The 25,370-nt window shown below is 42.4% G+C and overlaps 1 protein-coding gene across 2 annotated transcripts in view; it reads right to left on the bottom strand.

Annotated features, from left to right (window-relative positions):
• The window catches only part of LOC126177684 (intraflagellar transport protein 122 homolog), a 254,831-nt gene that overhangs the window by 110,278 nt on the left and 119,183 nt on the right, over window positions 1-25,370 (bottom strand). For both annotated transcript variants that reach the window (XM_049924474.1, XM_049924475.1), the window contains exons 14-15: window positions 6,530-6,691; window positions 4,863-5,029 (exon numbers count right to left, since the gene is read on the bottom strand). In XM_049924474.1, the coding sequence (XP_049780431.1) occupies window positions 4,863-5,029; window positions 6,530-6,691 (329 nt within the window). The remainder of the gene's footprint in view (window positions 1-4,862; window positions 5,030-6,529; window positions 6,692-25,370) is intronic.

The following is a 25,370-nucleotide window of genomic DNA, read 5'->3' as shown; positions in this document are numbered from 1 at the left end:
CGCACCAATATCCTACTGCCTGCTGAAGTACCACTAGTAATGAGGGTGGGATAGGTAATTATTCAGTAGCATGGACACCCAACTAGTTGGACTGCTGGAGCAACAGCAGCAGTTAATGCAGCAGCAGCAGCAGCTCCAGCTAGACTTGTTACAAAACTCACTTCAGCTTTAGGGGGACAAACTCGGATCCCACGAGACAAGGCTGCACCAGGCTTCAAAACCTCCCACTAGTGGGGCCTCCGTACATCCTCTGTTGTTTACGTCTTTCAGTGACACCAAGGAGGACTGGGACACATACTTGCATTGTCTGAAAGAGCACGTTACGGCATTTCAAGCCATGGCTGATTCATTGAAGCAATTACTGTTTTTGTCTTGTGATTCACTGGAAATGTTCTTTCTGCTCCAAAAGATGGCACCTCTGTCAGACCCTGTCTCTCTCTCCTGTTAAGAGATGTGTGATCTGTTGACTAATTATTATTCCTATAGATACCTCGTGGTTGCTTCCAGCCTTGAATTCCATCAATACCACAAACAACCAGAACAATCGTACCAGTCTTGAGTCACTGACTTGCAAGGTCTCAGACACAAATGTGATTTTACTTGCATCAATCAAGGTTTGATATGGAGACTCCTTGATTTGTGACGTGATGATCCAGCTTGCACCACGTCCAGAGGTCCACACTGCACATTGAAACTAGATAATCCTCATTGGAGGATGTTTTGCACATTGCACACTGGTTCAATAGGTGGCTAATATGCAACTCATTGCGACACCAAAAGTTGTGGAGGTCAACGCACCATCATACATTCCTCTATCGCACTGCAGGCTCAGGGCAGTCACCAGGCAGCACCATCGTGATTCTCCTGTGTCTGACATTTCTATGGTATCTAAGCCTCCCATCCCAGATCACGAGGGCAGCACCCTTCATGTTCACAGTGCTTTTGCACTCACTCCCGGACAGACTGTCTGGGTCACTGAGGGTCCTGCACGGTTTGTGGCAAAGAGGGGCACCGTCAATTGGTGTGTCACAGCCGCATAAACTGCTTCTGTCCTGCCCCATGAAACTGTTCATGCACTGCAGTCAACAGTCCCACTGGACACCAACTTCTCACATTCCACATTTATGAGGAGGATGTCCATTTTCAGGTGAACATAGTGGCCCCCATCTCTTTGATAAATGTGGCAACATATGCACAATTAGTCTCAACTGTGTTGTCTCCAGCCTTGCAGCATTTGGTGGCCTACGGGGTAAATTCTGTTCTCCTTTGTGGGCACTTCTCAATCAGGGCAGTCTACAAACATGTTACATGGGTCATTACATTATTTGTTGTTGACGACCCATTGGTTACTAACATTTCTGGCCTTGAGGGTTTTACTATGGCTGGGCGATCTTTTCTCTGCTTTTTCATGTATATTTGAGCTGGATTTAGGGCTCACTTCAGATTTTCAGGGACACTTCACCATTCAGCTGAATAGCACTCCCTGTTTTTACCATGCCAGACTCATTCCAGTGGCCTTAAAAACTGCTCTGGAGCAGGAGCTCGATCATCTCCTGCCAGATGGACTTACCGAGCATGTGAAATCTAGTGCTTGGGCCACCCCACTAATCATAATCAGGAAGCTCAATGGTTCTCTTTGATTATGTGGGGATTTCAATGCTGTAATCAATGGTCAATTGCCAGTCAAAACTTATCCTATTCCCTGGACTGAGGACCACCTTACCAATCTTGCTGGTGGGGAATACTATTCAAAGACTGACCATGCCTATGCTTACTTTCAGTTGGCCTTAGATAAGGAATCTCAGAATGTTATCAACATGCTCTTTGGGTTATATAAGCGCAAGCAACTCCTATTTTGCATTGCCTCGGCCCCCACAATGTTCCACAGGTATATGGAACAAATTATGCAGCACATATGAGCTTGTGCAAATTATCTGGATGATTTCATTACCACAGGACTCTTCCCTCAGGAGCATTTACATAACATCTGCGCCCTCTTAACAATCCTGCAGGAAACAGATTTCCATCTTTTGGAGAAGTGTCGATTTTTTTCAACCAGGAGTGGAGTATTTGGGGCACTGGAATCTGGCCTTCAGATCGTAATGTCGCTGCCATCGATTCCCTTCCCTGCTCAAGGAACTCACATGAACTGCAGGTGTGACATGTCTGCCAATGGGATGAGGACAGTTGTGGTGCACAGGAATGAGTATGGCTCCAAACAGCCAACTGCATAAGCACCCTTGCACCATGCTATTACTTGTAGATCGAAAAGGAGGCATTGGTGATAGTGTTTGCCATTACCTTCTGTGTATCACAAGCCCTTGGTTACATTATTTGGACCCTGATCCAACCTCCTGGAGTGAATGGCTGAATGCCTCCAGTGCTGGGCACTGTTCCTGAGTGCATACAATTATACCATCCCATTTTAAGCCCACAGCGCAACATTCCAACACTAATGCCTTGTTGCGTCTCTCCTCTGGCCTGGACCACGATTTCAAACAACAGAAGGTTCTCTGCTTACACACTGATGCTGCCCAACAGCATACATTCGATAGTTTATCCATTATGGCCGCAAGGTCCAGTGCCATCACACGCCACAACACCATACTGAGGCAGATCCTCTGATAAGTGACCCATGGCTGGACAACTACCTCAATCAACACCAGCCTCACTGTTTTGGCTGTAGTATGGCCATCAAAGAGTTACCTCACACTTTAGTCCCTGATAATGGGCCCCAATTCACAGTGTCTGCTTTATAAGAGTTTTGTGTGGCCAGTGCCAAAAAAAACATATTCTCAGTCTCCTGGCCAATCCTTCCTCAAATGGTGAAACAGAATGTCTTGTTTGGGTCTTTAAACAACAAATGAAGAGGGCTGTCAAATCCTCTGACACTAACTCGGCCCTCACCCTGTTTCTGAGCACCTATTCCACCCTGCCAATTGACAATTGTAACCCTGCCAAGCTGCTCCATGAGCGGCAACTGTGGACCATGCTCCATCTTCTTATGACACCAACTCCCTCACCCCATCCTGACCATCCTCGCATTACACTCCTGGTGCAGCTGTGTTTGTCTGCTCCTACAAGAGTGCTGTGGCTTGGATGCCAGTGACAGTAGTAGAGACCCGTGGGCAGCAAGTTACATCTGTCCAAACACAGAAGGGGGCTTGAGTGCCACCATCACAAACAGCTCTGGTATTGGCTTCATGCAACACACTCACTGCTACCCCCTTCCCACCCACCTTCCAGTGACCAGGGCTGACACCACCGGCAACTGCCAATGACTCTCCACAGGCATACCAGCACTACCTCCTGCATCCAGAGGGATTGGGAAACTCTTCAGTACCCTCACCTCCTGCAACGTCATGATGGATACTGCAGACCTTCCTCCCTTCCCACAACCGGCTGTTGAAGTGTCTGGGTCTTTACCCATACTTTCTTTCCTTCCCCGTGGCACTGTCTGGGGCATTTCCAACCGTACACGCCTGTTTTCTGTGTCAAGGGATTTGGTATTAGGTGCCACATAGGTTGAATGCCTCCCACAGGAGATGACCTAGATAGCCAATAGAGGCTCCACGGCCGTGCTGCACTGTGCTTCCACGGCAAGAGCTCCGTCGTCTCACCACTAGTATGGCAGTCAATACAGTTACACAGAGCTGGTTTACAGGCAGCTGCCTAGCATACAGCTGGTCAGTGCAGTGCTTGCACTTGATACTCTTTGATAACTACCTTGCTTGTCACACAGTTACTCTCTCTGGTCTTGTCTCAGATTTGTCTCCCCGCTGCTCTTGGCCTTGACATTGCTGTGGACACAGCTTGGTGCAGTGCCTCATTGTCATCTAGGTTGTTTGTCCTTGTTCTGGTCTGTTGCCTTGTTCACAGTCTGTCTGTCACATTTTATTCACCTACCGTTAGTTTGGGTTACTCTTCTGCGGGTGGCTCTCCCACATGAAGGCTTCCACTGTTCTTCATTCTTCCAGAACTCCAACATGCACACCAAAATCCAGCTACCCACTGATATAGTAGCTGTCACTAGATATCGTGTTTACTGTGTGCAGCTTTGGATACTCGACAACAAAACACGTGCTTTCAGCCTCTGGCCTGTATTGTTGCTTAGGCAGTGCTTTTGTAAAAGGATGGCTATAGTGATTCTGAATTTGACACTGAATTTACTAACTCAGAAAGTAAGAAGAATTACTTCATTAGAGACTCAAAGTGACAACAGTTCATAAATTGAGTGAAAGTGCTCATCAGCAAAATGAGATAAATACATCCACTGTGCTCCAGCCAGCTCCTCCCAAGATTTATGTTCACAGTAACCAACTGTGAAATACGTGCTTCGACTTCATAACTACACAGAAACTAAAAAATTACTTCACGTTTCAGGATAATTTAGTCAAAGTCCAGAGCACAAGTATACTCAGGATTTCATTAATGCCAATCTTCAAAAAACTGTAATTTATTATTTTGAGTTTTATAAGCTATCTTAATATCTCTGCATGTAATGTCATTCATTATAGGATGTTTTCTATTAATAAAAACAACATTATTTTTTGGAACATAATTTGAAAGAAAAAAAAATTAATCCTTCAACTCATGATAATTTCCATTCTGTTCCTCTGCTGCCTTGAGATGGTAATGTTTCATCATCTTCTATACTGTCAACTACATATTAATGCTACAGTTCCTCACACAAAATTAAAACAATATGAAATTATTAATATTCACTTGTAAATGAGTAACTTGCCACACGCATGTATGTTCTTGATCATAATATTTACTAGATCTTTTCCACAGTAACATTCCTTGTACTCTTCAGCTAGTTTGCTTAATGTACTGTAAAACTGTAATATGAATGTACATACATGTCAATCCAGCCATTTTCGCCAATAATTTCAATAGCTCTTTCTGTATCACCAGATGAGAGATACATCTCCGCTGCTGCTCGAGGTTCATTAATATTCCTTGCCCAGTCAGCTTTCTTGCGAATCAATGCTTTACGATCAACGCTATCAACAGCACCTAGGTAATCCTGTTGAAGTAGATGACAAAAGGAAAATTATATATATAAAAATCAAACATATAGTTCACTAAAACTAATTTAAAAACTAGTGTCTTTCTTCAGCAGTGAAAAAAAGAGAGAACAACTCAACAACTTTTACACCCACATTGATAACCACACAAACTTCAAGAAAAATTTTATATTCCTAGGTACTGTTCACTCAACTCTGTAAATACAATTTTCAATTTTTTCTGTACAGAACCAAACATAGGCTAGAATTGATACCTAAGCAGCCCCACACTGTCATTATTGTTACTGACACAAGGCCAAGAACAGTATAATAATATTGTGCAATATTTACGTCTGGCAACTGTCAGCTAGAGCTCTTCCTCCATAGCGAACAGGTTGGTACTTGATTATATGGAATACATGCGTATTGAGTTCAAGTTACTTGTCTAGCAGAACATACACAGAACAGGTGAAATGAGTCAATACAGTTTCCAGTAAACATTTTAATGAACCAGGGGCTCATTCACAGCAGCATAGATATATTAATCACAATGATAATTAATCACAAATTAAACAAGTGAACAGTGTAATTTATCATGTACATGTGATGTTTTCTATGTATATGTTTACTGTAACAAACTGTTCTAAACTAAACTAAACAAAACAATTATTTACTGATTGAAAGCTTACATGATCTAATGCCTGTGCTGTGACTACTGTGCACAAAATAAAAACAAGTATATACAATGGCAGCTGATCTGGTTTTATTTGTCCGTTCTGAGAACTGTTACAAGTAAAATAAATATTTCTGCTTACTATCATGGCACCATGATCTTCAGTTGTCTCAACTACTGTGGACAATGAGGTATCCCATATTTCTTAACCAAAGTACCGCACAGAGCATTCATGTACATTTTCCAGCCCAACTCCTGATCTTCTGGCATTTATTTTTTTCAGTGCTTTGTGGTATTTTGTTTGGAGTGAACTGAATTTCTCTCCATCTTAGCAGAAACTGCTGTGTATTACACACTTCCACCCTTAAATGATCCAATATAGAACACAATATACTGAGTGAGCATCACTATTTTTAAAGTTATGCAGTTTTGTCCAAAATACAGCAAAAAACCATCAACACCAATCTCTGGTGATCAGTACTACTGCACAGTACTCAGTATTGTATAATAAATATTGAGTGTGTGAGGGCTCCTTTATAGAAGCATTAAACTTGCATCAAACAGACTGTTTTACAATTATGATTAGTTGGACTGCTGAAAATGATTGATCATGATCCTTCATGAAGTTCTGAAGATTGTTTATTGTGTCTTTGATGTACTAGATTTCAATAGGTCATCAGTAGTTACTAAAGATTTTATATACCAACTTAAACCTCAAACTGAATTTCAAGAAATTACTTTCTGAAGCACATTTCTCATCTCAAAACACAGTGGAAAAACTAGTCAACTCTGTAATATTGAAAATAAGAAGAAAAATTTTGTGAAGTAAAATATATTTACCACTTACCTGTGCCAAGTCAAACATACGCAAATCAATGTACATATTAAGAGCTCTCTGCTCTTGACCCAAACGCTGGTACATCCGGGCAGCTTCTTTGAATTTTCCACGAAAAGCTAATATATCTGCAATGAATATTTCCTTATCCTTTTCTCCTTTACGTAATCTTTCCTGAATATAAAGAGCAACATTATGGTATAAAATATTATTTTCAAAATGCGTACAGCAATAAAGTCTGCCACATAAGTTTGCATACAGCTTGGTAAGGATAATTTATATTAAAATCATTAATGCACATTATTAATACTATTTCTTTAAAAAATAACAATATATTTGATAAAGGACAGTGTACAGATATTGCTTCTGGACAAGAAGTAATAAAAATTATGAATAAAGTAATTTTGGTGAGTCAGACTCATTTTACTCTCTAATAAATTTTATTAACAAACAGATAGTAAACAACTTAAGAATATTTTGAGATCTTTTGTGCAAGCTGGATGTTACTGTTGACTACAGAATTATTTTTAATAGTGTTTGTGTATTTTTTTCATCTGGTTTAATATTATCTGAGGTCTCGTAAACTGACATACGGCAGGGAGAGTGTGTGCTGACCGCTTTCCCCTCCATATCCGCATCCAGTGACGCCTGTGGGCTGAGGATGACATGGTGGCCAGTTGGTACCGTTCGGCCTTCCAAGGCCAGTTCGGACGGAGCTTAATTTTTTAATATCATCTGGTGCTCTTATTCATGATCTACATACTGTGTATCACTACTTCATCATAAAATGAAATACTGATGCCACTTGACATCACTGTGGAATCAGAATAGCTGGCAAACATTACTGTCAACTGCTGTGGCGCCACTACCCATATGGTGCTTGCTACCAGGAGCGCCCTCTGACAAGGCCATGCTTACCAGAATCCCCCATACAAGCCAGCTCAGGGTAATTCAATCACAGTGTTGATGCAGTGAAAGTGCATGCTGGTCGATCTATACTCCTGGAAATTGAAATAAGAACACCGTGAATTCATTGTCCCAGGAAGGGGAAACTTTATTGACACATTCCTGGGGTCAGATACATCACATGATCACACTGACAGAACCACAGGCACATAGACACAGGCAACAGAGCATGCACAATGTCGGCACTAGTACAGTGTATATCCACCTTTCGCAGCAATGCAGGCTGCTATTCTCCCATGGAGACGATCGTAGAGATGCTGGATGTAGTCCTGTGGAACGGCTTGCCATGCCATTTCCACCTGGCGCCTCAGTTGGACCAGCGTTCGTGCTGGACGTGCAGACCGCGTGAGACGACGCTTCATCCAGTCCCAAACATGCTCAATGGGGGACAGATCCGGAGATCTTGCTGGCCAGGGTAGTTGACTTACACCTTCTAGAGTACGTTGGATGGCACGGGATACATGCGGATGTGCATTGTCCTGTTGGAACAGCAAGTTCCCTTGCCGGTCTAGGAATGGTAGAACGATGGGTTCGATGACGGTTTGGATGTACCGTGCACTATTCAGTGTCCCCTCGACGATCACCAGTGGTGTACGGCCAGTGTAGGAGATCGCTCCCCACACCATGATGCCGGGTGTTGGCCCTGTGTGCCTCGGTCGTATGCAGTCCTGATTGTGGCGCTCACCTGCACGGCGCCAAACACGCATACGACCATCATTGGCACCAAGGCAGAAGCGACTCTCATCGCTGAAGACGACACGTCTCCATTCGTCCCTCCATTCACGCCTGTCGCCACACCACTGGAGGCGGGCTGCACGATGTTGGGGCGTGAGCGGAAGACGGCCTAACGGTGTGGGGGACCGTAGCCCAGCTTCATGGAGACGGTTGCGAATGGTCCTCGCCGATACCCCAGGAGCAACAGTGTCCCTAATTTGCTGGGAAGTGGCGGTGCGGTCCCCTACGGCACTGCGTAGGATCCTACGGTCTTGGCGTGCATCCGTGCGTCGCTGCGGTCCGGTCCCAGGTCGACGGGCACGTGCACCTTCCGCCGACCACTGGTGACAACATCGATGTACTGTGGAGACCTCACGCCCCACGTGTTGAGCAATTCGGCGGTACGTCCACCCGGCCTCCCGCATGCCCACTATACGCCCTCGCTCAAAGTCCGTCAACTGCACATACGGTTCACGTCCACGCTGTCGCGGCATGCTACCAGTGTTAAAGACTGCGATGGAGCTCCGTATGCCACGGCAAACTGGCTGACACTGACGGCGGCGGTGCACAAATGCTGCGCAGCTAGCGCCATTCGACGGCCAACACCGCGGTTCCTGGTGTGTCCGCTGTGCCGTGCGTGTGATCATTGCTTGTACAGCCCTCTCGCAGTGTCCGGAGCAAGTATGGTGGGTCTGACACAACGGTGTCAATGTGTTCTTTTTTCCATTTCCAGGAGTGTATTACTTTGGTTCTGACTATGGTCTTGGTTTACAGATGTTCATTTTTCAGACACTGTTAGTAACTGGCTGGTCTCCTTACACTGTAAGAAATAGATTTTGGCTGCACTTCTTCCTTAGATTGCTTGCACTGCCCTGGGAAGAGTTCTATAACATATCTCAGTTTGCCAAATAAACTGGAGTGAGTCGTCGATACTTCTGACGGTAGACAACTTGGGAATTCTGACACTTTCAATTTATACTTTGAACATTTTTTGATTAGGTGAGACTATGGATCTTCAACCACAGAGCAACCACGTCCACTACTAATGCAGATTGTGAGGAGTTATCAAGAACTAATGGCAGCAACGTCATGGGCAGTAAAAGTGTTAGTGAAAGCGACAGGTGCATCTTCAATGCCATTTTACAATCTTTTAATGAACAAAGTGAAGGGTGAGAAACTTACTGCCAATGATTGCAGTTACACTCCACGGTCTGCCATATTTCTGACATGTCAAGGCAAAAGGCTATGTACTTGACAGGAAACCCTGAATTGTATCATCTAATACAAAAACTAGAGCCACTAACAAATCAGGCAGAACTTGAACAGCCTAGAATATTTTCTTTATCACAAGAACAATTTCACATCAAGACATATGTTATTGCAGCCAGGTTAGAAATCTGACAGTGAAAAAAAGGATCTGAATGAATCTTAATGTGGACTGGGCCAACGATATACATGGATTAAGTAGAAATTGCAATTGTGAATGTTTGTGCATTTACTTTCTAATCTCAGACATTGCAGTGTACCTCACGAAGATACAGACTGAAGGTATCACACATTGAGGAAACTGGATCTTTCTCTGATGGTTGTATTGTGAATAGGTTGAGATGTAACAAGTGGGCGCTCCCAACTGTTATGTTATGTTATATGCCCCAAGTTTTCCAAGTTTATTATATCTCCAATACAGTTGTTTCTGTAATGTGTGATAAGTACACGAAAACCTGCAAATCAGTTATCCACCAAAGTACAGTTTATATTTATTATTCTGTTTATTCTTCCCCCTGTACTGATTCCACTGATACCATCAGTTTGGCTATAGATTATGTTAATCAAAAGTTATAGTTAACTGAAGGTAATACTACCATTGAATAAATGAATAAACCCTATAAGCTAATTGGCAGAATCCAATATAATGACCTATACTATTCGAAAGCTAAGCATTCTGACTTTCCAGTGACATATTTAAAAGTACCTGAAAATATATATGACCTTATGAAATACTAAGTTCTAAGACACTACTGTACCAATTTTAATTGCAGATTTTGCCCTAAGCACCTTTTGGCTCTGATGTTCGACTACTTACTTCTGTTACCTTAATTTTTTGTACAATATAACATACAACACTAATTAACTAAGTCACTAATTAATAATGTAATTTACTATGATTTTCAGTGTGGCACTTGTAAACAAGGTGATTCACACTGTGGACCCATAATTGCATCCATATATTTTTAAATTTCTAACCAGTAACATTTTTTATAAACCAAATTGTAGTAAAAGTTTGCAGTTCGTTCAAAACAGCCAAATACCACCCAGCCGATTTTCAAAGTGTTATGTAGTTTACGAAATAACAGTTTGTTCTCACTTCAGTCTTTATAAGATCAACTGATACCCAGAGTCTGCAATCTGCAGCCAGAAATCATAGAAGCAACAGCTATGTAGGTTGGTATGGGAAAGTTTGCTGCAGTCAGTCCATTATAGACTTAAAAGCTCATAAAAAGTACCGTGCTCAAGTTGAATTTCATGTTCTGTCGTTTCTCTCTTAATAACTTAGTGACATTAAATTCTACTTATTCTTACTGTGAATCTGCATGTGATGCAGTTGACAGTATTAGATCCCAACAATGACCAACCAGGACCGTGATGACCAATTGCCAGCTAATAAGAACATACTTCTTTAATTTTGGTGTCTCTGCTCAACCTGAAAGACGTTGTGTTATTCTAGTGGGACTGTGCTACCAATTTATGTAGTGTTTAACTCTATGACTACAATGTTAATTGTTCTTATGCCTCACTAAAGTTACTAATTATCTCGAGCAAGGTTAGGCCTACTGCATGTGGACTATACACAAAGAATTATGAATAAGTGCAGTATATGGCTATTTGTTTATCTGCATTTAACAGCACCTTGTGAGTCTGGAACTGGTCATAAATAGTAACTTTTAACATATCAAAAGCAGCATTAAAAGTAACTGAAATTCAATTCTATATACTGTGTGGGCTACATTACTGAGGCTATCCTTTTGTATTCAACCGTTTTCAGCCAGTTTCAATGATTAAGAGAAGAGATTCCAGCTATCAAGTGCAACAAAGTAAGTAAGGGAATTAGTTACAAGGACAAGCCGATGTAACTGCCCGTGCAGTCTAGTGTTTGTTTATTACAGAAGACAAAGTTGCAGAGTCGAGCTCTCTGGCAGCAGTCATGCATAATGTCACACCACCTCTGGCAGGGCTCTCATCATCCCTCTGTCCCAGACAACATAATCTTTATTCATACCAGAGGCTACATGCCACGCTGGTGGCAGCACCGTTTACCTGATCTAAATACTGCTTCCTGCAAAACATGCAGCATACATCCCCACTGGCATGCCACATGCAACACATGTTACAAAAATGACACTTGTAAGAAGTATGTTTTAGCAGCTCCACTGGAAATGTGTCCCAACCTGTGGAAGTGAACTTAGTGAATGATAACTTTACAGCAGTGTAGAGTTCTCAGAATGCAGCCTAGTAAATGTACTTGGATGTGTACATAGGCAAACACTCAGTGATGTTAGTCCTTGACACTAGTTCTATTTTGGGGGTTGCCTCATCCAATACTTTTTGTGTTTACAGTTCCTGAAACAGTACAAACTACACAATTCAAAGGACCTTGTACCACTCTTAAGGCTCCCTGCAACAGATAAGCTCAAATAAAGGCAACTGATTTTGAAGCTCACATCATTCTTACAGCAACAGCTACCCTGTACTTCTTCAAAGCTCGCCTAGTGCTCCTGCCTCTAAAGGATGTCCTCCATAAACTTGACAGACTCATGCATGAAAATGTGTTAACACACTGATGACAGACACTGGCGATCTCTGTATTATAGTGGCCAGCAGTGGCTGACAGGGCATGGAAATCTGTTGTGTTTGGATCCTATATGTCCAACACCAACATGTGTTGATGAGGGACAGTGATGCTAGTAGTGATGATGAGACAGACATTTGCTTACATGGATACAAGCAATGGCTATACTAAAGACAATCCAGTTACACATTTAGAACTTTTTGAAGGTCAGCCAGGCCTTACATTTGTTCCCAATGAGCCATGTAGTATATCAGAGGCAGTAGCTAGCTTCTTTGTGGTGAATATTTTATATTTTAATAGTACAATCTAACCTATATTACAGTCAGAATTTACATAAGTACAAAGTATCACCCAAGAAATTAAAGTGGACTGACATTTCAGTTGCTGAAATGAAACAATTTTTAGTGATCATACTTGTGATGACACAGATTAGGAAGGACAGTTATCAGGAGTACTGGAGCACAGACCCTTTGACTGAAACTCTCATCATTACACAGCTGATGAGTCACAAACAATGGGAACAGGCACGAAATGCTTGGCACTTTTCTGACAATTCACAATGGCAGACAGGCACTATAAGGTCAATCATTTCTCTGGCATTTTGTGGGTAATTTTCAGACCGTATATAAACTTACCCAGGAGATATCACTTGATGAGTCCATGATATCTTGGGAGAGGTCACCTATGGTTTAGGACCTATAATCCTGGAAAGCTGGTGAAATGTGGCCAACTTATGTGAATGGTATGTGAGGCCACAACAGGTTACATATGTAACATTAGGAATATATGGTTGGGAAGGGAACTGAGTGAACAAAATCATTTTTGCTCTGTTGGCACCACATGTACACATCTGGATTGAGTAGTACAACAATCATGTCTATTAGGCAACTACTACAACAGTGTGACAGTTGCAGACAACTTGCTTACATGGAAGACTTGGGTTTGTGGGACAATAAGGGCCAATAGGGGACTTCCACCTTAGTTTTCAACTGCTGTAAACAATTTCAAGAAAGGGGAAAGAATGTGCTGCCGGAAGGGAAATGTGGTTTTACATGTTTGAAATGACAAGTGGGTGGTGCGAATGGTTATCACTGCACATTCAGTAACAGATGTGTTGTGAAGAAGCCTGGCTGTATTCTTCATTAAAGTAAATACATGAAGGGTGTGGACAGAGTAGACCAGTATTTGTTGTACTACTCAATCCTGAGAAAGACTGTTGAATGGAACAAGAAGATAATCCTCTGGTTGACCAACTGTGTCCTAATCAATGGCTTCATAGTGTACAGAGCATGGAACCCTTGAAAGAAGATGAAGCACAAGGTATTCCTGTTGGAGACAGTCAGATGCTGGGTATCAACTCAACAGCCAGAAGTAAATGATCTGGGGGATGATGGAGGAGAAGACAAAGATCCCAATAAAAGTCCCACATCCTGAAACACCTAAACAGGACCATCCTTAAAGACCATTAGGGGATATGAGGAAACACAAATTGGAGGCAACTGTCGGACCAGGGACCACACCCTGCATAGTTTGCAGCACACACAAGTTGAGGAAGAAAACCTGCTACATCTGCTAATCCTGCAAGGTACCTCTTCACAAGTGAGTGTGCTTCAAGAAGTAGGACAAATTGAAGAATTACATGAAAATCAGGTGTGTAGGCATAACATGATCAGTAGAATAGAATAATAATTACACTTTAAAATCATCTGCTCCTCAGAGATGGTCATTAAATCATGCAGCTGGGGATTATGATGATTATATGTACATGAAGTTAACAATTACATCAAAATTATAGTTTATAAAAGGTGGTAATTTTCTGCATGCACTGAAAATTATTGTTTCATAATGTGCATAAACGTTTTGTGTTCAAACAATAAAAGTGTAAAATCAAAAGATGCAAAGTTGATAAACTGTAAATTGCTTTGTGGATTGATGCAAAAACACAACAGCTAGCTGAAAAAATACTGTTATGTGTAGACAGCTGATAGTACCATAAGGAGATTAGAGGATCTGCAAGACAGCTAACTCATGCAGGCTACATGCAAGTCAGGCAACACACAATACCTGTCCACTGCAGTAAATTTGAACAAAACTGTCTGGTCCCTCATGTGTAAACACTGTAATGTCCCTACATAATATAAATTAGTGTAGTATTCCGGCTGCAAGTACCAGCAATGATGTGCTTCTGTAATTAAGATGGCAACGCTCTTTGCTGAGAGAAAAAAAAAAGCACCTAGCCTTTTTTGCAATTCTTGGAGATAAAGAATGGCTATTGGAGATTGTTTTTTCTGGGGTTCAGATAAGTTTGCATACACAAGGAGTATCATAATTAATGGCATAAACACATACCATTTAAAGTACACAATACTAGAAGCAAAAAGGTATCAGTAAACATTGGGTCAAAACCGCATACCTTAAGAGCTACAAGCAATTTTTCATCTTTGATACTGTGAAGCAAATCTCATCTACTGCAAGCTTTTTGCTTTCCATATTTGGCAAGGGATAATATAGACCAAAACAAGAAAAAAAGTCCAGTAAACATGTGCTCTAAAAATGCATACCTTAGAAGTTATGAGCACTTGTTCATTAGAAGAGTTGTGTTCCAAAGTAATGCAGATGAACAAGTACTCATAGCTCTTAAGGTATGCATTTTAGAGCACATGTTTACTGGACATTTTTTCTTGCTTTGGTCCATATTATCACTTCTCAAAATATGGAAAGCAAAGAGCTTACGGGAGAAGAGATTTGCTTCACAGTATCGAAGATGAAAAATTGCTCATAGCTCTTAAGGTATGCATTTTCGACTCTTTTTTTACTGAGACGTTTTTGCTTCTATTATTGTGTACCTTCAACTGTAGGTGTTTACACCATTAATTATGATACACCCTGTAGATGTAATTTGAAGTGCAGAGGAGATACAACTTACAATCACAATATCAAGAATAAAAAATTTCTCTTATGAAAAAGTAGGTAAATATCGTCTACAAACTTTTATTCAACGTTGGATCCTCGGACCTTCATTAAACTATTACTGTGTAGGGCAATACAGTGCATAGTGATTTCTTCACAAATTAACAATATTGGGTGAATCTGCTGCTATCATGGTCCGAATGATGCGCATTATTTTGCCATTAGCTTTTGTGTTCAAGACGTTCCCTAAGTGACCAGTCTGTTAGTTAGAAGATACCACACTGCCACTGTTGTTCAACCTTCTCATTCTGAAAGTGTTTCCAGGAAATCTTACTGTGGCTGTGAGTACTTAAGCTGCCAAGAGAGATAGAGTCTTTTTCGCGAGTTGTAGCAATTTTCTCTGACTTTACCTGGCGTTCTCTGAGAACCAGAGAAAGGAAAACCTCCGACCACCAACTCACCCTGTACCTAACCCATTCTCTCATTACAGCAGCCACAAAGAAAACATAATCATCTATAATCAAATTTTTTACACACACTTTTACCTTAGGTAAAAAATTTTAAAATGTAAGCATCTAGGCATAAAAAAAAAAGTTTAAATGCACTACCTGTCTTATCTGTGTCAAAGTCAAAGGTCAAGTTCATATATATATATATATATATATATATATATATATATATATATATATACCTAAAAACAAAGATGATGTGACTTACCAAATGAAAGTGCTGGAAGGTCGACAGACACACAAACGAACACAAACATACACACAAAATTCAAGCTTTCGCAACAAACTGTTGCCTCATCAGGAAAGAGGGAAGGAGAGGGAAAGACGAAAGGATGTGGGTTTTAAGGGAGAGGGTAAGGAGTCATTCCAGTCCCGGGAGCGGAAAGACTTACCTTATGGGGAAAAAAGGACGGGTATACACTCGCACACACACACATATCCATCCACACATATACAGACACAAGCATATATATATATATATATATATATATATATATATATATATATATATATATATATACTTTCAGATATATTTTTCCCAAGTGGAATGTTTCCCTCTATTATATATATATAATACCTCCATTATGACAGCTGCCACCCATTCCAAATCAAACGGTCCCTTCCCTACAGCCTAGGTCTTCGTGGCAAACGAATCTGCTCCAGTCCGGAATCCTTGAACCATTACACCAACAACCTGAAAACAGCTTTTGCATCCCGTAACTACCCTCCCTACCTGGTACAGAAGCAAAAAACCAGAGCCACTTCCTCATCTCCTCAAACCCGGAACCTTCCACAGAAGAACCCCAAAAGTGCCCCACTTGTGACAGGATACTTTCCGGGACTGTATCAGATTCTGAATGTGGCTCTCCAGCAGGGATACGACTTCCTCAAATCCTGCCCTGAAATGAGATCCATCCTTCATGAAATCCTCCCCACTCCACCTAGAGTGTCTTTCCGCCGTCCACCTAACCTTCGTGACCTCTTAGTTCATCCCTATGAAATCCCCAAACCACCTTCCCTACCCTCTGGCTCCTACCCTTGTAACTGCCCCTGGTGTAAAACCTGTCCCATGCACCCTCCCACCACCACCTACTCCAGTCCTGTAACCCGGAAGGTGTACACGATCAAAGGCAGAGCCACGTGTGAAAGCACCCACGTGATTTACCAACTGACCTGCCTACACTGTGAAGCGTTCTATGTGGGAATGACCAGCAACAAACTGTCCATTCGCATGAATGGACACAGGCAGACAGTGTTTGTTGGTAATGAGGATTACCCTGTGGCTAAACATGCCTTGGTGCACGGCCAGCACATCTTGGCACAGTGTTACACCATCCGGGTTATCTGGATACTTCCCACTAACACCAACCTGTCAGAACTCCGGAGATGGGAACTTGCCCTTCAGCATATCCTCTCTTCTCGCTATCCGCCAGGCCTCAATCTCCGCTAATTTCTAATTTCAATTTGCTGCCGCTCATACCTCACCTGTCTTTCAACAACATCTTTGCCTCTGTACTTCCGCCTCGACTGACATCTCTGCCGAAACTCTTTGCATTTACAAATGTCTGCTTGTGTCTGTGTATGTGCAGTTGGATATAGGTGTGTGTGCGAGTGTATACCTGTCCTTTTTTCCCCCTAAGGTAAGTCTTTCCGCTCCCGGGATTGGAATGACTCCTTACCCTCACCCTTAAAACCCAAATCCTTTCGCCTTTCCCTCTCCTTCCCTCTTTCCTGATGAGGCAACCGTTGGTTGCGAAAGCTTGAATTTTGTGTGTATGTTTGTGTTTGTTGTTTGTTTGTGTGTCTATCGACCTGCCAGTAATCATGGAATGGAAACACACAGCAACAGAACGTACCAGCGTGACTTCAAACAGTTTGTTACAGGAAATGTTCAAAATGTCCTCCGTTAGCGAGGATACAGGCATCCACCCTCCGTCGCATGGAATCCCTGATGCGCTGATGCAGCCATGGAGAATGGTGTATTGCATCACAGCCGTCCACAATACGAGCACGAAGAGTCTCTACATTTGGTACCGGGGTTGCGTAGACAAGAGCTTTCAAATGCCCCCATAAATGAAAGTCAGGAGGGTTGAGGAGAGGAGAGCGTGGAGGCCAGGGAATTGGTCCGCCTCTACCAATCCATCGGTTACCGAATCTGTTGTTGAGAAGGGTACGAACACTTCGACTGAAATGTGCAGGAGCTCCATCGTGCATGAACCACATGTTGTGTCCTACTTGTAAAGGCACATGTTCTAGCAGCACAGGTAGAGTATCCCATATGAAATCATGATAACGTGCTCCATTGAGCGTAGGTGGACGAAACTAAAATGAGCTCTGACATGGAAATTCAGCGTTTCCGGACACATGTCCACATAACATCTTTTCTTTATTTATGTGTGAGGAATGTTTCCTGAAAGTTTGGCCGTACCTTTTTGTAACACCCTGCTGTTTGCTTGTGTCTGTATATGTGTGGATGGATATGTGTGTGTGTGCGCGAGTGTATACCCGTCATTTTTTCCCCCTAAGGTAAGTCTTTCCGCTCCCGGGACTGGAATGACTCCTTACCCTCTCCCTTAAAACCCACATCCTTTCGTCTTTCCCTCTCCTTCCCTCTTTCCTGATGAGGCAACAGTTTGTTGCGAAAGCTTAAATTTTGTGTGTATGTTTGTGTTCGTTTGTGTGTCTGTCGACCTGCCAGCACTTTCATTTGGTAAGTCACATCATCTTTGTTTTTAGGTATAGTTTAGCGCTTTTGTTTGGTAAGTATATATATATATATATATATAGACACACACACCTAAAAACAAAGATGATGTGACTTACCAAATGAAAATGCTGGCAGGTCGACAGACACACAAACGAACACAAACATACACACAAAATAATATATAACATATATATATAACATTTGGCATTACCCCCAAATGCCTCACACTTCAAGTTCCCATCTCTGGCTGCAACCCTTCTTTCCATCAGTCCCTATACCAATTTCAAACTCAACAATACATTGCCCTCACCCACCTAATCCTTCACCTACACATCAACTCAGCCAACGAACACACCCATCAACTCCTATCCTTAATAAAAGTCGTCAGTCTTTCCTCTCCCACATCCACACTGGCTGTTCAGAGCATCCTCCTACAGGCCAACCGCAAATTAGAACAGCATGCCACCCTCCACCTCAAAAAAACTATCCAATCTCCTGGTTTCCCACCTCCGGAAAGGCAACTCACTCACCCTTCACAACCTTTCCAACAAACCTCAACCTCCTCTCATTGGACACAAACCCAGTCTCTCCCATCTACTCAATCTCCCACTTCCAGCTCCACTCCCTCCAAAACCTCAAAATTCCAATCAACACAATCTGGAACCACAACACCCTAAGGGTGTAACGGAGTTGTGCGTAATTTGCGAATTTTTAGTAAGTGGCATAGCTGTTTCATTAGTTCAGAAATAAAATTAGATCCCTGATCTGTGATAATAGCTTCAGGTACGCCAAATTTAAGTATCCAGTTGTTAACTAAAGCTTGGGCAACTGTATTTGCTTGCTGATCTGGGAGACTCACCATAGCTAGATAGCGTGAAAAGTGATCTATAATTGTAAGAACATACTTATTACCAGCAGGTGTTTTATGAAATGGCCCGTAGAGATCCAGTCCACAGATTTGAAATGGACATGAAGCCTCGGGGAGCCTCTGTAAGGGTATTTTTGAACGAGAAAGTTCAGCTCGTTGTGCGCACGCAATGCAATTACGAATGTACTGCGCAACATCCTGCTTTCTGGTTTGCCACCAAAATCGCTCTGCTACACGTCTTTCGGTTGTCTGCTGTCCGCCGTGTACTGCAAGGATATGATCGTGGGCCTCTGCCATTATTTCTTGTCTAAGGTGTTGGGGAACAACTATTCGCGGTCCAAGTTTTGTTTTACGGCATAATACACCATCTTCAAAGCAAAATTGTTTTTGAGTTGCGTATTTTTTGCATTCTGTATCTTCATCTTGTGCGTTTCTCCAGTCCTCAGTATCTCGGCCTGTTGCTTCCAAAAGTGCTATTTTCCAACTTAGGCAATCTGCATTCGTGTGTTTTTTGCCTGGTTTATGGATCCTTTAACCCAAGCAACCATTTTAAAGCTGCGTGGTCTGTAATGACCTTGAATTTCCTACCATACAAGTAGCATTTAAAGTATTTGATACCATAAATAACACTTAACAATTCTTTCTCCGTTGTGGAATAATTTCTTTCTGCCGTTGTTAGTTGTCTCGAAGCGTAGGCTATGGGTTGTTCTGCGCCATTACTATTCTGACTCAAAACAACTCCTACTGAATGACCACTTGCGTCACATGATAAAATAAATTCTTTATTATAATCTGGGTTGGCTAATACTGTACTGTGTGTTAACTTATCTTTAAGGGTTTGAAATGCTGATTCACAATCTTCAGACCAATGAAATTTTGCACCCTTTTTCAATAATTGGGTTAAGGGTCGGGCAATTTCAGCAAAATTTTGAACATATTTTCGGTAATACGATGCGAGACCAATAAAACTTTGTACTTCCTTAACGCGTTGTGGTGTTGGGAAGTCCTTAACTGCCGAAATTAATCGAGGATCTGTTCTAATTCCTTTTTCACTAATGACATGCCCTAGGTATGTAACCTCTGTTAATGCAAAACTACACTTTTCCATATTTAATGTTAATTTAGCTTTTCTAAGTCTCTGAAAAACATTACGCAGACGCACAGCATGTTCATTAATGTCTTTGGAGAATACAATAATATCGTCCAGATATACACAACATTGCTGAGTTTTGAGTCCTCGCAATACTCCATCGAGTAGTCTTTGGAAAGTTGCTGGTGCATTTTTCAAACCGAAAGGCATTCTTTTAAATTGCCAGTGGCCTCCAGGGGTAGAAAATGCTGTTTTATGCCTATCTTCAGGTGCAACTTCCAATTGATGATATCCGCTACGTAAATCGATTGTTGAAAAGTATTTACTGTTACCCAAACTGTCAATGATATCTGTAATGTTTGGAAGAGGATAAACATCTGAGATAGTTTGTTTGTTAAGGTGTCTGTAGTCACAACAAAATCTATATCGTTTCGTACCGTCGGGAGACTTCTTTGGAATAATTACGATATTTGAATTATAAGGCGAATCAGAATACTCTATAATTCCATCTTTTAGGTGCTGTTCTAAAAATTCATCCAGTACTGGCTGTAAGTGATGCGGAACTCTATAAGGCTTCCTATAAACTGGGGGGCTATTTCCTGTTGGGATCCTATGCTGTGTGATATCTGTTGCTGGCAGTGGACCTTCTGCATTAAATAAATCTTGGAACTCAACTAAAACTGTTTCTATCGTGTCTCTATCATTTCCTTGCAAATGCTCAATCTTCTGCGTAATGCGGTTTTATAGGCGTCTGGTTTCTGACCATCATTAATATCTGACCAAATGAAATCTTCTTCTTCAAAAGTACTGACTGTAGCTACTAATATTCCCTTATGCAACTCTTTGTCCTCCACTCCGAAATTGTCAATAAGTACCGGTACTTTTCTTTCTCCCTCAACGTCTTGAACCCGTACAACACTTCTACGTACAAAACAATGTGATACATCCAATTCCTCATTTTCCTCTAGTGGCTCTATTAAACATATTGTATCTATAGGTACCTCGGGGTCAACGGTCATCCAGAAAAGTTTCCCTGAGCCAGATGGTATCTGATCCCGCGAATCAACCTTCAAGGACGTTGCACGCAGTGTAGTTGATTTCGCCTTCCAGTTAGGGAAATCTTGCGGCAGTGGGCCCTTTGCAGCGGTGTCACCTAGCTGAAACACTATTCCACTAAGTTCTACAGTCTGCTGTCTGAGGTCGATTTTAGCGTGATGTTTATTCAGGAAATCCAGCCCTAGGATCGCGTCGTACCCATCAGTTACCTTGGTTACCACTTCCACATCTTCTTGAAATTGTACACCGTGAAGATAGAAAATCAGTGATGTACATTCTAATGACTTCACTGTACCTCATCCTACCCCACTCAATCTATACCTTGGAGGGTCATATTTCTTTTCTCCAATGCATTCACTACTCACTATTGATACGTTTGCGCCTGTATCCAGCAGTATCCTCGCCTCTTTATCCCGTATGGTAGCAGATAACCAGCATTCCGCCTTCACATTCGCCTTAATGCCATGAAATTTTATTGGGAACGCCTGGCGGCGGCTCCGACGTTCCCGTTTGAGTTTAACTGATTTCTATTTCCAAAAACTTTCTTAGACCTGCATTCCTTGAATGTGTGACCTATTCTTTGACAATTAGTGTATTGAGGTTGTCTGCAGTTTTTTGCTATATGGCCCTGTCGATCGCACCTAAAACATCGTACTCCTGCTGAAAATACATTTCGCTTCTCCTTGTATCTGGTGGCAATGTCTATTTCTTCGAAAGCCGTCGCCACAGATACAGCTTCTGCTAAACTTTTAGGGAACTCTGCCCTGACACGACGGGACGTTTCAGGAGGCAACCCACGTAAAAATGTATCCAGAGCTCTATTTTCTGCCTCTTGTAAAATAAATTTATTTGCTTCATCACTAGTTGTCAACTGATAGGTGTTAATATTAACTTTTCTAATCCTATCTACAAAGCTTTCTAATGACTCGTTCTGCCTCTGAGTGATAGTGTTCCCTATAAAATCTACAGCTGTTCTGTTTTTGAAAACGTTTAAGCAATCCTTTCTTCAATTCCTCAAATGTTGGAGCATTCCGTAATTCTTCATGGTATAATACGTGTGCTTTAGCCTCTCCTAGCAATCTTAACTTTGTCATTTGTAAGAGCTGTTCATCTGACCATGATCCTAACTTTGCAGCTGCTACTAAATCATCAAAAAAGGCTGTTATGTCTTCGCCAGGTTTACCTGAAAAAGGAGTTACCAAGGCTCCTGCTGAGGAATCTAGGGTGGGAGGGATTGCACTGGTTTGCCTAACCTCACACAACTGTTTAAATAATATATTATTATCATTTTTAAGCTGTTCTATCTGATTAACTAAGCTCTGAATAGCTTCCTCAGTAGAAACCGCTTGTGGTGCTGACTCTGACTTTGTACGATTTCATGTCATCATTTTACAAACTATTAGTTACACAATCTTACTACACTGAATGCAAAAGATGTTCAAATATTTTCGACAAACTCTTAAAATCATGAGAGAATATACACTTCTTAAGAAAGAAAATATTACGACTGCTATGCAAACCTCTATCCTTTCACACATTAAACAATACTAACTGTGGACCTTTAGTGACTGTCATTCACACCTCATATTGAGCCAAGGGTTTTTCTCTGACACCAAATGTAACAGTTGTGCTACTTAATGTAACATTTCTGTTACTAAATGTAACTGGGTTTTCTCCTTGATGCTGTCAATTGTCAGGATGAGCATTCTCAAGCATTCTGTCAGGGTGAAAACATTAAATAAATAAACTTTTCTCTCTTAACAACATGTGGGCAGGGTGGGTTCTTCCTTGGCTCGGGTATGAGGTAGAATGAAACAGCATTTTTACATAAGATAACTTTTATTGGAAGTTTCGTACAACTGTATCTTACTGAGACGTTCTGGTTCGGAGAGCGGCAGCCGTGTCGTTTGCGTAGCCTTCTGCTGCGGCAGCGGCGGCGTCTGATTACGCGTAGCGGTGTGTATCTCGTGTCGCCGTCTCGCCCAGCTGACCGGAGACGCGCAGCACGAGGTGGCCCGTTTAATTATTGCAAGCGACGTCGTGCATCGGATGGTGATACCTTGAATGTGGCGTCCCAGTGTTTCTCTTCTCTAAGCGGCCGCGTGTGTTGTGCGTCCGCCAGCGGAGCGGTGCGGCGGGGGAAGGCCAGTGTCGCGGACTCGAACCACGAACTCCCGCTTGCCAGTCTTCGGCTGTCAGGTCTTCATCCCAGCTCACAGGTGACTGCTGATGTGAGGCCGTCTCCTTCCCGTCCTCACGAGTCACCCGGGTACGTAAAAATCAGACTTCAAATACCTTTTAACTTTTGTCTTCTGGTGCTGAGGCTGCTGCTTGCTATTCCATTACAGCGGCGGACTTGGTGCGTCTGTGCATGATGTAGTCTCTTCTGGCATGACGGTCTTCAGCACCGAAAATGACTTAAAACAGCTGCTACACTTCTTCACTTCTTCGTCTCCGTCTTCGTCTCCGTCTTTGTCTTCCGTCTTCGTCTTCATCCCTCGGGCCCACTGCGTCTCGCGTATTTATTCACTTCAGTTTACTGGAGGTGAACGACTTCACGGCCATTGCCTCTTCTGTCACGTTGAAAAGATTCTCGAAGAATCTTCTTAACGTCGGTCATTGGCTCTTGGAATGTAGGCGAGGGCCTTTGCTCACACGCGACAACTGAGAAACACGTGAGCCGGTCGGGCGATGCCCTGACGGCTGAATCGACAACGCGCCCGCTTATGTGGAACTTGCTGACTTCACGGTCATTGTCTCTTCTGTTCTGCTGTTCTGCCCGCTGAATGCCAGTATGTAACTCTCTAAACTAAACAAAGTTTTTCATTTATATTCTAATTTCTACTTCAATTTGATTTCACTAATTTATTTCCTTAAGTACCATTCAACAGTCGCTTAGAGGAAGCCTTCTTGGTTACCCAGGCCTGCCAACCCAAAGTTTGGTACAGATTTATTGATAACATCTTCATGATCTGGACTCACAGTGAAGAAGAACTCCAGAGTTTCCTCTCCAACCTCAACTCTTTTAGTTCCATCAGATTCACCTGGTCCTACTCCAAATCCCATGCCACTTTCCTTGACGTTGACCTCCACCTGTCCAATGGCCAGCTTCACATGTCCGTCAACATCAAACCCACCAACAAGCAACAGTACCTCCATTATGACAGCTGCCACCCTTTCCACATCAAACGGTCGCTTCCCTACAGCCTAGGTCTTCGTTGCAAACAAATCTGCTCCAGTCCGGAATCCCTGAACCATTACACCAACAATCTGAAAACAGCTTTCGCATCCCGTAACTACCCTCCCAAACTGGTACAGAAGCAAATAACCAGAGCCACTTCCTCATCCCCTCAAGCCCGAACCTCCCACAGAAGAACCACAAAAGTGCCCCACTTGTGACAGGATACTTTCCAGGACTGGATCAGACTCTGAATGTGGCTCTCCAGCAGGGATACGACTTCCTTAAATCCTGCCCTGAAATGAGATCCATCCTTCATGAAATCCTCCCCACTCCACCAAGAGTGTCTTTCCGCCGTCCACCTAACCTTCGTAACCTCTTAGTTCATCCCTATGAAATCCCCAAACCACCTTCCCTACCCTCTGGCTCCTACCCTTGTAACCACCCCCGGTGTAAAACCTGTCCCATGCACCCTCCCACCACCACCTACTCCAGTCCTGTAACTCAGAAGGTGTACACGATCAAAGGCAGAGTCACGTGTGAAAGCACCCATGTGATTTACCAACTGACCTGCATACACTGTGAAGCTTTCTATGTGGGAATGACCAGCAACAAACTGTCCATTCACATGAATAGACACAGGCAGACAGTGTTTGTTGGTAATGAGGATCACCCTGTGGCTAAACATGCCTTGGTGCACGGCCAGCACATCTTGGCACAGTGTTACACCGTACGGGTTATCTGAATACTTCCCACTAACACCAACCTGTCAGAACTCCGGAGATGGGAACTTGCCCTTCAGTATATCATCTCTTCTCGTTATCCGCCAGGCCTCAACCTCTGATAATTTCAAGTTGCTGCCACTCATACCTCACCTGTCTTTCAACAACATCTTTTCCTCTGTACTTCTGCCTCGACTGACATCTCTGCCGAAACTCTTTGCATTTACAAATGTCTGCTTGTGTCTGTGTATGTGCAGTTGGATATGGGTGTGTGTGCGAGTGTATA

Source organism: Schistocerca cancellata, chromosome 1, assembly GCF_023864275.1.
Source record: "Schistocerca cancellata isolate TAMUIC-IGC-003103 chromosome 1, iqSchCanc2.1, whole genome shotgun sequence".
In the NCBI taxonomy this organism is placed as follows: Eukaryota; Metazoa; Arthropoda; class Insecta; order Orthoptera; family Acrididae; genus Schistocerca; species Schistocerca cancellata.
This window is presented reverse-complemented; position numbering and strand designations above follow the sequence as displayed.